At 40.9% G+C, this 18,723-nt stretch overlaps 1 protein-coding gene across 4 annotated transcripts in view; it reads left to right on the forward strand.

Moving 5' to 3' along the window:
* Positions 1 to 18,723, forward strand: part of LOC146516154 (ras and Rab interactor 2-like) — a 50,426-nt gene that overhangs the window by 16,636 nt on the left and 15,067 nt on the right. For all 4 annotated transcript variants that reach the window (XM_085162018.1, XM_085162016.1, XM_085162015.1 and 1 more), the window contains 5 exons: positions 5,800 to 5,894; positions 6,214 to 6,403; positions 6,485 to 6,602; positions 12,253 to 12,325; positions 12,910 to 13,001. In XM_085162018.1, coding sequence (XP_085018144.1) covers positions 5,800 to 5,894; positions 6,214 to 6,403; positions 6,485 to 6,602; positions 12,253 to 12,325; positions 12,910 to 13,001 — 568 coding nt within the window. The remainder of the gene's footprint in view (positions 1 to 5,799; positions 5,895 to 6,213; positions 6,404 to 6,484; positions 6,603 to 12,252; positions 12,326 to 12,909; positions 13,002 to 18,723) is intronic.

Genomic DNA, 18,723 nt, shown 5'->3' on the forward strand with positions numbered 1-18,723 from the left:
TCCCTGGCAAACACTGGGTGTTAAGGAAAAGCGTGTATTTCCCAACTGGTGATGAGTGGTTACTGCCTGTTGCTGGGTGAAACTGGTTGCAAAAATGGTGCAGCATTAAAAACCAGCCTATGATTGCTTCCAGGCTAGCAGATTGCCCCAACCGTCCATAGTTTGCACGGAAGATTGTAACATTTAGTCTGCAAACTGTGGCAAAGCTTGAAAAAGTGAAAACCTGAAATGAGAAACATTCACCTTCACAGTAAAAGATGTTCCTTTTTGAATAGGTTTTACTTTTACTTTGAAGCCGATCCATGCCGCAGCTTTCACAGTTTCAGTGAAAGTGCTAATACAGTGCTAATAGCAATAGCAAAATTTTCAAATATTTGAAAAGAAAAGGTAGTCAGTCTGACCTGGGTCCTGGAGAAAGTTACACCTGAGTAGTACTACTCAGGTGTAATATATTTTATTTGAAAATAAAATATAAAATATAATAAAATATAAAAAAAATTTATTTTCAAATATTTATTTGAAAATTTTGCTATTGCTATTAGCACTGTGGTCTCAAAGCTCGGCTATTATGTCATTTCTTCTTCCTCTTCTTCTGTTTTACTGGCAGTTGAGAAGCCATTTAATTAGAGCAGGTCGTTTTACTGCCCTCTAGTGGAGGAGAATGTAACTGTTCTGCCTGACCTGGGTCCTGGAGAAAGCTCCGATCCAGATGAAGCCTGAGCAGTGGTCAGAAGAAAGCAATTCCGCTATACCTGATGCACGGAGAAAAATGGTCAATATACTTGTTGTGACATTTTAGTTTTGTGCTGTGCCGTGTGATTTCTCTAATGTGAAATATGTGCCGTGGTTCCAAAATGTTGGGGAATGCTGTTCTAGCATCACACGTTTCCCTGGTGACCAGTGGTTGTCAATGAGCAGTCTCTAGGTCTGTGTGACTGAGACATGAGCAAGTGCCTACAGGTAGATGGATTCATACCTCGCTTCATGTACCAGAGTTGTGTTCTCAGACAACTGTTGTTTATAATGTTGGTCCAAATGTCACTGCAGCAAACTTTCATTTCTATGCTGATGATATAGTGATGTACTCCTCTGCAAAATCTTTTACATGCACGAGGTCATCTCTCCACTATGGTTTGATTCTGAAGCTGCCTTATATGTGCAAACTTTTTATTATTAGATTTTTGTTTTTTGTTTTTTTTCTTCACACATTTCACATTTCTCTGGCATTATGGTGCTTATACTTTAATTCTGCACCCCTGAAAGCCTATTAGGAATAACACTTTTCTGTTCTGGGCAGTTTCTGCCAGAGGGCAGTGAGGATGGTCTCTGCATATGCAGATACCTTTGGAAAACCTGGAAACTATTCTCATGGATGTCAAACCACAACTTTATTGAAACATACTGAAGTGTCATTTCTTGCCTATAAAGGAGGTCGTCAGATGTCGTCTTTATCAGGGGAAAGAGTTGAGATACAAACAACTTAAAGTATATATATGTGTATAAATTACAGGACATGCATAAAAGAAAGCCTAAAAAGTTCTTCTTTTCTGGCTTTGTAAAATGTGCGCTTTTAAAAAAAGAAAACAAAGATTTGTTAGTGATGTAACAAATCCTTAGTATGTGTATTATGCCCACTAGCCCTGAGGTGATTGCATCAGCTCAGTTTATCTGTATGATATATCAGTGCCCCGCACAGAGGAATGAGTAAAACCCCTTTGAAAGTAAACGAGACGTCTTTAGACCAGAAACTCAGAAACAAAGTCACACTTTTAATTTCCTTTGCAGCTTTTTCCATCTTTAATAACCCTGTGAAAGCGCTCTGTACGCGTCTGTGTGTCAAAACCAAACACATAGTTTCCCGTTGACTCCATTCATGGCTTTAACAGCAGCTCATGCAGTGAATCAACTACCTCCACGCACGCACACACACGTGCATTGCTGAAGGAGCTGTGTTTGAGCGCTCAAAATAACCTTCAGTCTGCCTCTGCTCTGCATACCTGTGCCGTTAAGAATAAACTAAAGTTCACGTATGATTCTGTAACATGGAAACTGTTTTAAAGGCGAGAAGGTTTTTGCTGACATTAGGATAAGAGACTGATGCTACGCTCACGTACGCTCTAAGACTTGACTTGACTTTGGCTTTAACTACAAAGACGAAGGGGAAACTTTTAACCTGGTCCTGTCCTGTTTGTGCATTATAACTGGAAACTGTTTCCAACAACAAACATATGGTGTATTTTACTTCCTCCCATGTTATCTTTTGGCTAATACAAACTCCAATAATTACATTACATTATATTTTCCTGCAGCTGATGATGATGTCAGGTAACACAACACCTGAAACAACTTAACGCTCATCCATGTGACCCTGGCGCTCTGGCAGAGGGAGCTGCCAGCTTTGTTTTTGTCTCCGAGTTGGTTTAGTGGCTTGAATTTCATCTGGATCTGTCATCAGGAACACTGTAAACAATGCGGTCTGAAGTGGTGTAATCTCTGTCAGCAGCATGGGGGAGCGCTCGTTAGTTCTTTAGAACGATGAAACATGAGAGCAAATGTTTTCCTTTCTGGGATTACCCGTGCTAATTAAACGGTCATGCTGTTCAAGCTTCCACTTTGCTATTTTCTAGCTTCTACTTCTACATTTCTTGATTGAAAATTGATGCTTTGAAGCATGAAATCTTTGGCTGTTTCTCCAGCTTTGGTCAGCCTCTGTCTTCAGCCAGGCTCTGGCTGAGAGCTCCTTCTCTGGAGATGTTAGTTGTTTGGCGTTGCAGTATCACTGGGGATCGGCTCGTGTTGTGTAACAGAGTTTTGACCTGATGCAAAGCTGTGAGAGTCTGTGGCTTTTACAGAGCTGGCTCCACTTAGTCCTGTGAGGGGGGGTTGAATGTCCTGTGGTGGCTGTGGTCTGGCCTGGAGCCCAGTTTAGGGAAGAATGTTTGGAGAAGGATGCCTCCTGCTGGTTATAATGTATAATGAGCGCACTAGTTCATAAAAATCTTTACAAATGTGCCGTTTCTGTGATGATACACATTCTTTTCGCATATTTTCCCTAAACGTTGCATTTTAATGTAGAATATCAGAAAGATGAGTACTGTAGGCTTTCAGAAGCAGCCCTGTTTACACTGTTTGACCCAGATAATCAGTGAAAAGCATCCAGATTTCAACATCTGCTCTGATACGACGAGGAGGCTCTGAACCCCTGGGAGTTCTCTAAAATGTGCAGTGAGGGAATGTGGAAATTGCAGTGAAAAAAGACAACATGGAATCAGTTACATTTTTATGCAGCCAAACAGTTTTCAGCTCCAGTACATTTTGGAGTAAATTGCACACAGTTGTTCCGATACAGGAATTAATTTTGCCAGAATGTGTGTTTATGCGTTTTAACTGAACGCAGACGACTCAGAGATAATGTGCTGGGTGAAAGGGGCACACGTTTGCTTTAAAATAAAAGGAAGTTGCAACAGTTTTGTTTTTTTTTTGCTGGTTCCTCTGATTTTACCAGCTTACTGTGAAAGTGAGTCACAGCTTGGAGAGAAAAACGTACATGAACTATGGGTGAAATACAGTGGAACAAGTTGAAATCTAAATGTACGCAAATGAAACATTATTGATTCAGTTTGGGCTGTTTTCCTCTGGGAATCATTTTCTTCTATATCGATAGGGCTGACACGATTAGTCGACTAGTCACGATTACGTCGACTATTAAAATTGTCGACGACTAATTTAATAGTCGACGCGTCGTTTGAAGCTTTGTAAGATCCCAAAAGACGCAGGAACAAGTAGTAGAATTTAAGAGTGTAATAACGGACTGAAACAGAAGATGGCAGCACTGCATGTACAAGGATGCCAGCTGCCGTTAAACCCCGAAGAAGAAGAAGCTGTGTCCCAGAATTCATAGCGCGGCCCAGCTCAGTTGCTAACAATGGCGGCAGCTAGTTAGTTTTAATATTACTCTTATTATTCTTTCTGGGTCACAAAATAAACGTTTAATATATTTTCAGACGAGAATGTAGCTGTGTAAACCTCAAATATCTGCTCAGTTTATCAAGACACCACATATTTTCAAAAGCGCTCCGACGTTTTCAGAGACGTCTGTTAGCCACTAGCTCGATAGTTAGCCGGGGGCTAGGCTAACTAGAGCCGTGAGAACACCGGACTCCCGCAAATCGTTTTCAAACCCACCGCCGTCTTTCGCTACTCAGGTTAAACATGATATATAAGTCACTTAGATAACTTCAAAATGTTATTGTTTGGCTTTTTTAGTATTTTATTTGTTCCTGAGTAAATCGGTTTGGCTGAGATTAAAGTTATAGTTTTTACACAGCTGAATAAACGTCAAGCAGACAGCTGATTATCAGAAGTGTGAGATGCTGGAGAATATGCTCCGGTGTCCCGTTATATTTTAGATAGCAAGGAATTTATTAAACTTCACCGAAACAATCTGCAAATTTCATAAAAATTTAAAGCTGTAAGCTAATGGTAGTTATATAAGAGCAGATGCATGCTTTTGCAATAAGCTGTATGTTTATGTCCAATGGATGCATGATCTGATTAGTCGACTAATCGCAAAAATAATGGGTGACTAGTCGACTATCAAAATAATCGTTTGTGGCAACCCTAATGCAGTCATATATATGTATATATATATATACATATATACACCCGAGGCGATGTCTGCGATTCCACTCACCTTTTTTAAAGGTGTCACAGAAGCAAGTTTCCAGTCTGCGCTGGGTTCTCATTTTTTTTGTTTTTGTTTGTTTGTTTGTTTGTTTTTTGAGGAAAGCAGGAAGTCCGACACAGAGACTCTGTCAAAAGCTCTCGCAGTTTCGTTTCAGGAGTTTAAGGAAAGGAACAGAAACACACTTAAGACACCACGTCACAGAAACCCACACACACCCAAAGAAATGACTCTTGACCTTCGTAACATTAAGAGCAAAATACAACTGAAATATTTAAAACGAGAGGTTTGTTTAGTCACATTTTACATTTACAAAGCAACAAAATCCTGACTTTAAGTAATTTGATTACATGAAAATTACATGTTACAAAACATGGCAGCACAATCTGCAGGAGAATACCATCAAAGTGATGTAACTGTAATAACTGTAGTATAACTAAGAAGTATAACTCAAATGAAAGCGAGGAGAAGCCAAAAGTTGCAAACTTTTTTTCTTGTTGTTAAAGTTATTCATTCATTTAGACTGGAGCTTCAAATTAGCTTTGCTGCTACATGTTACCGTGGCTGCTTTAATGTTTTGGGGGTTCAAAGTTAAAATCTACATGTCTCCAATCATTTCATAAACCGAGCAGGTTTTTGTTTTCTTTGTTCTTTTTTCCCAGGATTGTAAAACAGACTCTGTATCATCCATGTCTATCACTGCTCGAATCCTAAAATATTCCAAACTAAATGCAGCACGGACCTAGATTTGAATGACAGTTGTGATAAGCCTTATCTCTGCCGACCTGAAAACAACACCGCCTGTCACAGATGACTCTTTGAAGGCTTCCTGTCTGAATTAGAAACAGCATTTTCAGTTTGGGCAGCAGTTTGTTATCTGCAGGAGGTTTAGGGGAAATTTTCCCTCTTTTTTTTTTCACTCTGTGCTTTGTGTCTGTTTCCTTCCAACAGGAAATGAGGTCTACACCGGAAAATGAGTAACAGTTTCTCCAGTCCAGTCTAGCTCAGGCTCAGTTTTAAGTTTCATAATTTATGTTTCATTTAAATCTCGTCCTTCCTCTTCTCCTTTTCACGCTCCCTCCAGAGTCACAGCCTCTCACTCTGTCTCTTTCCAGCTGATTGACACTTTTGCGTTGGAGATCGGAGAGCTGAAGAAGGAGATGGTTCAGGTCTCTCATGCTGTGGACAAGGATCCTGTGGAGCTACAAGGGTGAGACTGTTTTCTATACGCGATCAAGTATTTTATTTCAGACTTTATGACACAGATCTTTCTGTTTTCATGTGCTTATTGGAGTTTATTATAAATTTGTAATTAGACGGTGTGGTCTGGAGGACTTAAACAGTCTGAAAAATGTTTATTTTCTTTTTATATACTAGGAGACAATCTTGGCATTGACTTATTTTATTAATTCTAAGTTATTTTTTGGTTAGGAGGAAACTGACTTGCTAAAGTTAAAGTGAAAACATATAAAAAACATACAAACAACCAGCAGGTGGCAAAAGTGTTTAACTCTTTCTCTCTGCGGCAGGCTGGAGAGCGGTGTGTACCTGCAGGCTCGCCACTGCGGCGGGCTGGTGGGTGAAAGGGATTCTGGGTACGACTCCTTGCGGAGGAGGATGAGCGTGTGGGACCGGCTGACTCAAACCCACCAGGCGTGGCTGCTGCTGGGGGTCAGCGAAGAGGAGGCCAGTCGCATACTGCTCCAACAGCCACCAGGGGTGAGGAGGTCGCGTCCCGGGATGCAGATGTTAACACGTCTCCTTTGAATGTCTTTCCAAACGTTTTATTTCGTGGTGCAGGTGTTTTTGGTGAGGAAGTCTGTCGCTCTGCAAAGAAAGGTCCTCTCCGTGCGTCTGCAGGAGGATCAGGAATCGGGAACTCCCATCAGCCACTTCCCTGTCAGAGAGAGTCAGTACAGTAAGTGACACGTTTGACTACCTTTAACTAAAAAGTACTTTCTGCTGGACGTCAGAGTCATTATTTGCATTCTCTTAAAGCACTTCTCAAAAAGCTGTGATGGCAGAGATGAGTCAGACGGCTAAAACGAGGCTTTCAGTTTCCTTTGGTCCTTAGAATACATCTCGTTCGACCGCAGCCGCCTCTGCAGTCACGCTGTCCTCTGGGTCAAAGACTTAAATAAGCCACTTCCTGTCCACCTCTGCAAAAGATGCCCAGAAATAACCCCACACCAAAACAAGAGTCAGATTATGACTGAGTCGGTTTGCCCCACATGTGTATGTCACATTGTGTACGATTGTAGTTTTGTTTTGTTTTTAAATGTAACTGATCAAGAAAATTGCCGGCACGACATTATTACACCATCATTTTTGCCTTTAGTGAAGCAGTGAAGACAGACGGGAAAGTGAAGAGCAAGATGCACAGAAATGGCCCGCGGGTCGGGCTCGAACCAGGCCGCTCGCCCACTGCTCACTAAAGTGGCGCCCAGCAGGGAGAGACGGCTCAAACAATCAGGAATGTAAATATTTTTGAGAATTCTTTAATGACAAAATTGGCAGTTGTCCCGTCCCTGCCCCAAAGAGGCTTTCAACAAAGCTAGACACTTGGAAGACTCAGGAGCCAATCATATCGTTGCATAAAGCTGGACGACTGTTTTAAACCTTATTTTGGGTGAAAGCAGGTTTTGTTTTCTTGTTTTGATTACTTATTTTTTTAATTGTCTGGTGAGCAGAGATGGGCAGTAACGCGTTACTGTAATCTGATTACTTTTTTCAAGTAACGAGTAAAGTAAGGGATTACTATTGCAAAAAAGGTAATTAGATTACTGTTACTTTCCCGTAGGGTTACTGCGTTACTAAAACTGATTTTTTTGCAGAATGTCTCATGACAGTGACGTAAGCGAGTGCGACGTTCGTGACAACAGCTGTGTGCAGATCAACAATGGATCATATATCGAGTGCAGAGAGAGTATGAGCGTGCAGCGTTTAAAGCGTGGAAGTACTGACCTTACTTTGAGTTTGATTCCATAAAAAGTGACAAAAACATTAGCATCCGTTGTGCGTGGGAAGAAAACTTCTTTTTACAGCGAAAAAAACCCCTAAACTTCCGAGCAAACACCGAGTAGCTACGACGTAATGGGAAACTTAGAGAAACTCGCGGATTCTTCCACTGACCGCAGCACACCTGCACCAGGGTAACCCTCCGCCTACCCCACTCCTGCTTTACAGGTGAAAATAGAGCAACAGGACCGCTAGTCTTTGACTTTATTTATTTTCTGCTGTGTTTTACTTGCATCTATTTGAAAGACTGAGTGTAAACACACAAAATATTTTATTTTATGTGCTGGAATGTGCAGAAAATAGGTTTAAATGTTAAACTAATTTCTTCCAGTCAGAGAATGTTGCATATAATTACATTTTTGCTTGATGCATAAAGTTAAAAGATTAAAACTAATAAAACAAGTTTTAAAAAGAGACTTTTCCATTTGATTACATTTTGTATGATGATTATGTAGAAAAAGTAGAATTGGGCTGAAAGATCTATCACTTTATCACCTATTCAGGTTGTAAATCGTACTTTTAAAAAGTAACTAAGTAATTAATTACTTTTGAAAATAAGTAATCAGTAAAGTAACAGGATTACTTCTTGGGGAAGTAATCAGTAATTAGTTACTGATTACTTTTTTCAAGTAACTTGACCAACACTGATGGTGAGTCAGGCCAGTTTTATGTCCCACTGACCAATGAAATGAAAGCTGTGACTCTCTCCCTTCATTTAGTTTGGGGCTTAAAAATAACCGCCTGCATTCATGCCAACTTCCCAAGTTACAAGACTTGCCTGAACGAGGATTTTAAAACCTATAGTTAGAATTTGGTCATCCGGATAAATCAAAGAATGAGCAGCAAGTAAACAAAGCCATTAAATGTTGCATGAGAACAGAAGACACTTGAAGTTAAAAGAAAACTTCCCTGCAGTGTCCAGTTTAAAGCAGGAGCTGTAAACCCAGACAGGATACACAGAATAAACCAAAAACTATAACTTCCTGTGATTTTTGGTGAACGCAGCTCAGGAAGTGAGATGGGAGCAGACTAGGAAATAAGCAGAGCATCCAGTTAAGATAATGAAGCCAAAATGTTGTTACATTAAAAACAAATCCAACATTTTATTTTGTATTTTTACTATTTTAACACATTTCTTCTGACAGTGCTTCAACTTTGATCTCCAAACTCATCATCTTGTTTTTGCTCGTAGACAGTGTCCAAACTACAACTGCTGAAAGAGCCGGCCCTGTAAGGCTTGACTGGTGATACTGGAAATGTGGGTTTTACAAACAAATGACAGCTGAAATGAACCTTTCGTCTAGATTTAACTTGTCCTGAGGGTTTGCCATGTGAAAACACATAACATACGCAGGCTTCTGTTTAAGTAAGAGCAATTATAGCACTTATCTTCAGCAAACACGCACAGCAGCCACGATTTTCGTCACCTTTGTGCTTGTGCAGCATACCTGCGCTGAGATCTTTCATCTAAAGCTCTTTGCAGTTGTGCCTGCTTGTTGTGGTTCTTCCTTATGCTTTGTGGAAGCTTTATTGAACTGTTAAACAGTCATTTTTAATTGTAACATTAACGTCTGAGATATTAAAGTAAATCAGTTGCATGTATGGTAAGCATTAGTCATTGAGCTGCAACACTGCCAAGAAGTGACGACATACCAGCTGTGGATTTTCCTGCTGAAATGACAGCACAGACGGGATTGTGCCTTAGGCCTGGATTTTTTTTCTTCTAGCTGCTCCATAGTTGGCGTGCCTCGTCAAGCTAGCCCTGTACACAGTGTTTGAAGTAGGGGTGGGCGATAGAAACGATATACGATAGAAACGATATAAATTTGGCCAACGATAGAGATTTTGACTATATTGCTCTATCGCGATAGCGCATGTTGATGATGTCATCAAGCTGCGCCTGTTTTGGTCAAAGCATCGCAGCGGCTACAACCATTATCATCTGCAAATTATGCCGGGCGACAGTCATAGCAAAGAGATGAAGCACTTTTGAAATATGGGGAAAGCCAAAAACTGCGCTTCCTCCACTTCCGTAACATTGATTCATTAATGTTGAATTCTCTCGCAGCTTTTCTGTTCCCATGTTGTTGCAGTATATTAGTAACTAACCTCGTATTGTGGATGAATAATCCCAGTTGTTCTCCTGACTGAAGTTTGGCCCGTGTATAGCATCCTGCTATGCGATTGCATTTGTCCCTGACCACCAGAATCCCTCACGTTAACTTTTATCTAGTGGAAAAAAGTTGGCTGCATCCTCCAGCTTCACTGTGCTAATGTTATGCTAACATAGCTGTGTCGCTAGCAATCATGTAGCACAACATGTTTAGGTGGAAGCTAGCGAGCTAACTTTCTGTTAACTTCTAACTCCGTTAAATTTAATAAATTCTGTTTTCATGGATGTTAAACTTAATTGTTACACCTGGTAAAGCAGCAACGCTGATGATTTAATTAAAGATGAAAGAATTTAGACCGTTTTTAACTTTTAGTGTTCGTTTGACTTTGGGACCTGAAGCTGACGGAGTTTTGGACCCAGATTACTCCGCGAAGCTCCTCACCACAGCAGCCGTAATGCTCTGACAATCCATCAAGCAGTGTGGCTTACCAAAGTTGTACTAAAACATTTTTAACAGATTTCTGTACGCTCAAATCGGTTCGAGGTCAGTAAGCACAACCAGAATTCATACATAAGGCACACTCTCGATTTTTGAGGAAATTAAAGGATTTTAAGTGTGCCTTATAGTGTGGAAAATACGTTATACAGAAGAAAAGAATATATCGTGATATATATCGTTACCACACATGCTTCAAATTATATCGTGATATGAATTTTAGGCCATATCGCCCAGCCCTAGTCTGAAGTGAACTTAAAAGCTTTTAATTATGTATATATATAAATACAACTTTAGAAACGTTTCCTTTGTGAAACTCTGCCTGTGCACATAATGAGAAGAGTAACTTCTGTCTTTGTATGTGACTGTATGGAAACTAAAAGCTCAAAGCCACTTCTCTAAATCTTTATCAGAGAGCCAAGAAGTGAGTAAAATCACCTAAGAGAGATTTGAACTCTTAGGTCTATGACATCCATTCAACAGTTGTTGAGGATATCTCAACTTGAAACCTGGAACTGTTGCAGATTTTGTCAGTTTATGTAGATGTTGATTTATTTCGTGGTCTAATTTCAGATACTAGAGATCTAAATACTAGAAATAACAAATAATAAATGAGAAAATGATCAAACTCATCAGAACTCATGATCATAGTTATAGTCATCGTGACATCACCTGCTGTTTTATTGTCTCATTCTTGACGCCTCGAGCTTCTTGGCCACGGCCACTTTAACGTTGTGTAACCAGACATGATGCAGATCTCACTGTGAGACAGAAGTGTGCTCGCAGCAGGTGTACCTTTGAACTCGGTCACCTTAATTTACAGCATGAATATCATATTGTATTCAATAAAACTTGAAAGTCAGGAAAGACTGTTGATCTGTATCATTTTATGAACAAATCTAGCCTGCTAACATCAAATCAAATTCAAATTTTATTTGTCACATACACAGTCATACACGATACGATATGCAGTGAAATGCTTAGACAACTGCTCGTGACCTAAAGAAAAAAGAAAAGGCTATGAATAAGATAGGAAATAAATATGAAAATTAAAAAGGGTAAATTTAACTAGGAAGGAATAAAATAAAATATAAAAATTAAAGTTAAAAATGAAATAACTGTACAACAAAATACACAATACAGAGTATAGAAATATATAAGAATGTATGAAGAAATATATTTATTTATTTATTTATTTAATTATTATTATTATTATTATTATTATTATTGTGTCCCATCTGCCCTGCACTCATGATGAAGGTTTCACAACGAGACGTCACAAAGCAGTGGCTGATGTAATCTATTTTTATGTACATCTATGATGAAAACGTTGAATGCACCAGCTTTCTAAGTACGCCAAGACCAGTCAGTGATCACCAAAGTTATTGGCACGTTCACTTCTATTATTTCTCACCACAGATTCATGCAAGAGTCTCTTTGTCTTCAGCAATCAGAACACAAGATGTCATGTTTATATCCTCATATTTGTTATGCGGCGTGAGGACAGTGAGGGAACTCGACACCCTGACCTGGTGTTATAACTGCCCGAGAGGGGAAATAACCAGACGAGATAAGAGAACTTGTAAAACTTGTTGCGCTTCTGGATTATTGACCTGTTCTTCCAGAAGCGACGGAGAAGTGAGCATGTGCAGTTTGTACCTGGAGTCAGTGAAGAGGAGAAACCCTGGGTAACTGACGAAGGGCGTCTGGAAATGTTGCAGTCACATCGTTTTAATTTATCCTTTGACAACTTTTTGTTTCTTTGAGTTGAATTGTTGGGCTCGTTTATTTAATTCTTCTGACACAAGCACCATCTCATCAGTATAAACTGAAAAACTGCTGATTAGGTGAGAAATCCCTCGGTGAACTCTTGCACTGCATGTCATTAACTTCCTGTGTGTGAAATCTGATGAGATCTTTGTCAATTTAATCTGCCTACAGCCTTTTCTCTCGATGGATCTGGGATCAGCTTTGCAGACCTGTTCCGGCTCGTGGCCTTTTACTGTATCAGCAGGTAAATACCCCGCCTAAGGCAGTTTCTTTGTTTGCTTTTCTTTGCTGTTGCTTTGTGATGATTCAAGCATGGATGAGGATAATGTCGAGTAAGCAGTCCGCTCTCGGCCCTCACGGCTTTCGCTTCTTGTTTTATATCGTGCCAGCCGGGGCAACACAGACAGACGCAGGAAATAGTTGAGCTGAAAGAAATGCCAGACACAACAAAGAGAATTAAATGGACACAAAATTGTCTTTAGATATTGTCGTCAGCTGCGTGTTCGCTTTATAAAGTCCGAGCACGGTGTGTGCGTATCTGTAGCGCTGTATTAAAGTGGCATTAATGTAGTGCAGTGGAAAACCAAGGGTGTGTTATGAATGCACGTATCTGTATGAGCATGTTTGGGTCGTGTTTTGCCAACCAGACTTGAGGCGTCATCACTTTTGTTCCAGGATTTGTCAAACAAAGATGATGGATAAACATAAATCTGTCACACATGCACGTTTCTTTCACGACTGACCTTTAATTCAACAGCTCCTTCAGCTCCTATGTTTATCCCTTCTTCTGCTTTCTTAACACATTTTCATTTGTTTTTATCTCTTTAGAGATATCCTGCCGTTCACACTCAAACTCCCAGAGGCCATAGCTTCAGCCAAGACCCAGAAAGAGCTGGAGGAGGTGGCTCAGCTTGGAGCAGGTAGCTTTGCTGCTTTGTAAACTCACACCCTGAATGAACATGTTGGATGTCTCCAAGTTGTCTGCACTTAATTCGTGGTAAATTCTACCTGGTATGTCTTGATAATGTGGTTATTGCACCTCCACCATAAATGGCATAAAAGAAGGATGTAGCTATCGTGACATCAGCTGCTGATTATTGAAGTTTTATTATGAAGCCTTGAAATGAGCCTTTAAGTTTATAATGTGGATGATAAGATAAGATAAACCTTTATTAGTCACACATGTGGGAAATGTTTTGGTCACAGCAGAAAGTAAGTTAAGAACAGTAACAATTAAGAAAAAATGAAGAAAAAAACAATAGAATAGAATAAGATATGACAGAAAAACATACTATACAAAATAAAATAAAAAAATGCCAAACTGGGAAATGGTAAATGGCCTGTATTTATACAGCGCTTTTCTAGTCCCTAAGGACCCCAAAGTGCTTTACACAACCAGTCATCCACACATTCACACACTGGTGATGGCAGCTACATTGTAGCCACAGCCACCCTGGGGCGCACTGACAGAGGCGAGGCTGCCGGACACTGGCGCCACCGGGCCCTCTGACCACCACCAGTAGGCAACGGGTGAAGTGTCTTGCCCAAGGACACAACGACCGAGACTGTCTAAGCCGGGGCTCGAACCGGCAACCTTCCGATTACAAGGCGAACTCCCAACTCTTGAGCCCACGATCGCCCCAGTTGGTACTCAGTTGGTACTATTGCACATCAGGCAGATGGGGCGGAAGTTATCGTTGTGTATTGGATGTGTGTGTGTGTGTCTGCACATGTGTGGTCATCTGCAGAGACCATGTTGTGGAGGTGCTGCAGCCTGACGCTGAAGCAGCAGCTCGGTGCTGAAACTTAAAATGATCAAAATTTACAAATGGGACCTAATGTTTTTTCTCAATATGACCTCAAATGAGTGGCTGAGCCCCTAAAGTCTTAGAGAAAGTGTTTAAAGAGCATCACAGCACCATGCGGGAGTTCACCGAGCTCCTGAGAGCGACCCTTTCTGTAGATGAGTGAAAACCTTTAGCAATGAAGTGTTTTTAAGGACTTTTTTCAAGTCAACCCCATTAGATGGGATTACCTTGTCTCTTGTGCATTGGCTTCACTTTTCACACCCAGTTTGATAGGGTCTTTAGGACCTAAGGCTCATGCTAATTTAGCATTTTCTATCCCTTATATTAAAAGTCAAAGTCAATCAGTCAAACTGATAAATAGTTTCTTTAAAAATTCTAGTTGTTATGATTTCTTCTCTCTTGCTTGGCTAATCAGTTTCCTTCAGCTTTGTCCTGACAGGAAGAAACTATTGCTCGAGTGCTCAAACAGAGTAGAAATCACTGCATAGGTACTTTAATATAGGTACATAGTTTCTTTAGTGCTATTATTTTCACTTAATGTAAGCTAGAGGAGTAAGTAAGTAAAGGCTGCTTTTAAATCTTAGTGCGTTGAACTCAGACTGTTCATTTGGTTTCCAAATCTTTTTAATTTGCTTCCCAGTTTGTTTTTGCTCGATGTATCTACTGCAAATTGTAATATTACCTGGTTACTGATCTGTAAAGTGCAGGCGGGCAAACAAAGCAAAGATAAAAAGGTCAGTGTTCGTGCTGCAGGTGCTCTGTTTGTTTCCCTCACACTGACTATCCTGGTCGGGTTTCATAGCAGATTTCCTGACTTCACTCCGAGTTACTCTAAGCTCAGCCCCTGTGAAACTGCAGGTGTATTTGGTTGTGTATATAGGGTGGTAATGCACGTTTGTGTCTGCGTGCACCTGTTCGTCTGTGTCTATATGTCAGGTTGGGTCTTAGACTCCACCTCTCTGGGAACATCTCAGGCCCTCCAAAGTACGGAGGCCTATCTCCCCTCACCACACTCCCTGCCGGTGGCTGATGCCCTCAGACGTTGGTGTGTTGGTGGTCCTTGTCGACTGGGGCTGGGCGCTCATGTATGTACCGGCTCACTCCTGGTGGCCAATTGGCGGGGCCTGGCGCCTGTGGCCCGGCTGGGCCCCTTCCAGGGCTGGGGTGCCCTCAGGCCTCTGGGCCTGAAGCTCGGTCCTCTCTGGCACAGCTGGTTGCCGGCAGAGCCCGCGGGCACGCCACTGCAACCCCCTCTGGCCTCTGCTCCGTAGCTGCTGGGTGACCTCTCGTTTGGGGCTCTACTCAGCTCTTCCCAGGAGGGTGGCACGGTTCCCCCCCTTTTGGTGGTCCTCCTCGGGTCCTTGTACTCTGGGGCGGTCAATCAAATGGACCAATATGGCCATGATGATCCACTTGGTAAAATAAATCCGCTTGGCATCTTTCTTGGCCTTAAGACAACAATTCTGATGCTAAAGATCCAAACGGGACCAAAAAAAAAAAAAGAAACTGCGGGTGAGTCAGCAGAAGCCTACGACATAACTCACCCCTGATGAGGGAGAGAAGGGAGTGGCGAGTGGAAAGCTACAGACAGCCAACTGCTGTCTGAGCACACACATGCCATTGCACTGCATTCAGACCTGTATAAAAACACAAAAGGTTTGCAAGCATGCGTGCTAACATAATACGTGCAGCATTACCAAGATGAAACGCTATCATTGTTTTTGTCTTCTATGAATGGATGTGGGTGGAAGCGTGCAGAGTTACTTTGTGATGAAGCACAGTGGCCGAAACATCCTTTAAGTATCAGCCAGTTTCTTTAATGCCGGATTTGCAAGATTATCCTGTCATTGAGGGAAACTCCCCTTCGTCATTGGACGGCTTCTATTTAAAGACAAACAGCAGACCGTTGTGGACTCTGGCCACGCACATGTAAGGGAAAAAACAAAGAAACAAAGCTTATCTTGCGCCTCATTTGTCTCCCGTGAATCAGTTAGTTTATCTCTCATGAGGCTGAACTCTTATCCTCCCTATCAGCATGACTTTTGTTAGCAGTGCTGTGAGTTTGGTCGTCTCAGCTTAGACATTAACTTTCCATTTAGAAGCAAAATACTACTACTGCTCATTGCAAAGTGAGATACCACTCTAACAAATGCATGTTAGCATTGCTGACATCATCATTAAAGCCGCAGACAGACACAAGGGTCACTTTTTCAAACCTACCTAAAAATTGTTGCAGACCAAGTGGGGACTTCTGGGGTTGGAAAATTATGCAAATGTGGCGACTTAAATTAACCTGTATCCACTTATTAAGGCACGCAAACATTGTTTAAGGAAGCAAATCCCCGTACACATGTTAAATCTCGCATGTCTGGCTTCACAGCAGAAATCAGCATGTTTACAGCGTGCTGCAAAAACAGTTTTGGTCTTTATGGTTAGTTTTTCCCGTCGTAATAACTTAATCTGACAAATATTATGCTGTGAGGCAAGACAATCCAAAGTGTTTGTGCTATAGTTTGGTTAGTGAAATCAGTAGTTGTTAAAAATTCATGTTGTATTAGTTTGTTAGCACTCATTAGCACATTAGCATTGTGCATTGTAGGTAGACCGTTTATGTAGCTGATAATTTAACACCCTCTCACCTGAACATGGTATTTACTATAGGGCTGGGTATTGTCACTGATTTCTAGAATCGATTCAATTCCGTTTCACAAGGTCCCGAATCGATTCGATTTAATTCGATTCGATTCGATTTGAATCTGGGAAATTTTGACAGTCAGAAATATTATAATTCAGATCAGTAAATTTACATATTTTTGTATCTATAAAAAGGAAGCTGACACACGCAAGACTTTATCAAAGGTGTGAGCATCACAGCAGATGCCTTTGTGTCAAAGTAACTGAAGATAAAATAAAAATATTCTGCAGTACATCAAAAACAAAAGAAAACCATTAATTAACATATGAACATTACCTCTGAAGTTACAGCGGTTTTATTAGAGACACGGCTAAGCGTTTTGCATTTTGCATAATTTTAAAAAGTTTAAATTTGTTCGGTATTGAACGGCAGAAATTAGGTTTTCTTTTCGGAAGTATATAAAACGAAAAAAAAAAAACAGTGGCCGACAGCGCTGTAAACAACGGCAGACTTGTGCATAACAAGCAAGCGAATAATAAAGAAAACAGATTTTTAGACGGGAAACTGTTCTTGAAGTACAGAGAGAGAGAGAGAGCTGTGCATCATGGTCGAAGCAAAACAGCAAAAGTCAGAGTGAGTTTATGTGAAGCGTAGTTTGGATCTTCTTTTGCTGCTGGTTTGGTCAATATTGTTTGGAGAGACATCGAACTAACAGCTTTAGAATCGGCGCATAAAGGGCGTGAACACAAAGCGCGGACCAATCAGAATCAGCGAGCTGTCGGCTTTCAGCCCCGACTGTGAGAAAGGCGACATTTAACTGATTCTGATCCGCGGGTCGCGCTGTGTGTTTAAGTCTTTGTGCAGAATCCATGTTCCTGCTCTCATTTACTGTCTTAGCTGTTTGGTGGTTGTTGAGATTTCACCAGAGATTCTGGCATTTCGGGCAAAATAAATTTATATTAAAAAAATCGATTCAGGATTTTAATGAATCGATTTTACGTTATCCAAGCCAGAATCGATTTTAATCGATAAATCGATTATAAAACCCCACCACTTATTTACTAGCTCTAAAAAAAAAAAACCCATGGCAGCAGCATGGGTTACATCACTGTCACTTCATCCATCATTTATATACAGTCTATGGGCAGATGAACGACTCTAAAGACTTCCTGCATGGATATTTCACAATAAAAACCTTAAGGAATCTCTGGTGGAACATTACTCACTTTCCTGATATTGTTTTAGTTTGCAGCACATGCAGGAAGTGATGACGTTATTATTGTCAGTAACTTCTGCATTGAATTAATGAATTTATTTATATCTAAAAAACAAACACTGTGGTTTTAATGTGGTGAGCTTCACTCAGTATAAACAAATGTCTTGTTTGTAGCATTTAAGCTAAGTGAAAGTGTGTTTGAGGCACTTTAAAGTGCACGTCTTTACTTGGATAAAGGGGAACTGCGCTCAGTCCACTCTGCGCTCAGTCAGTTTTTCGTGTGGTGTTTATTCAGGTTGGCTTGCTTGCTGTTGGGTTGCTCTGCAGACACACACCACAGTGTCAGGTGCTCATTGCTCACATGGACCAGCAAGAATCCCACAGGCAGATTTCAGTCCCCAGACACCAAAGGATTACAGGACATATGAAACTGACCTAGCAGCTGGAGCTGCTTCTTCATTTCCCCCGAGTTTGTTTCCATTTTTAAGTGACAACAACTGTGTAGATGTAAGCAGAGAGTGGATTACTTGTTGTCTGTTCTCTTAAAGGGTGGTTAAATCTTTACGCTGTAGCCGTGCGTTTACGATGGGATTCCACAGATGCTTTATTTTGTAGTGAATGAGGTCTGTCTTGCCAAGCAGCTGAAAACAATGGGATGATTCAGTGGAGTGAGAGAGCATTTCCTCCACTCCCCTGTTTCTGCACCGTCAGCGTAACGAAAGAAACAAAAGAAAGTTGTTCAAATGAGATTCACAGACTTTAAATAAACACTAGATATTAGGAAGAAAGAAGACTGAGAGTGAATCTACTCAGAGCTACAAGGAAATGCAGAGCAGGAAGAAAGGGGTGGAGGGACTGTGCGCTATGTGGAGTTTTCAGTGCCCTCCCACTGTGTGATTAGCGTGTGTGGCTCTCTGGGTGTGTGTCGGCATCCAGTGAGTCAGAGCAGAGAGGCACGGGCTGAGTATGGAACACTTCTAGAC

This window comes from Neolamprologus multifasciatus, chromosome 6, assembly GCF_963576455.1.
Source record: "Neolamprologus multifasciatus chromosome 6, fNeoMul1.2, whole genome shotgun sequence".
Lineage (NCBI taxonomy): Eukaryota > Metazoa > Chordata > Actinopteri > Cichliformes > Cichlidae > Neolamprologus > Neolamprologus multifasciatus.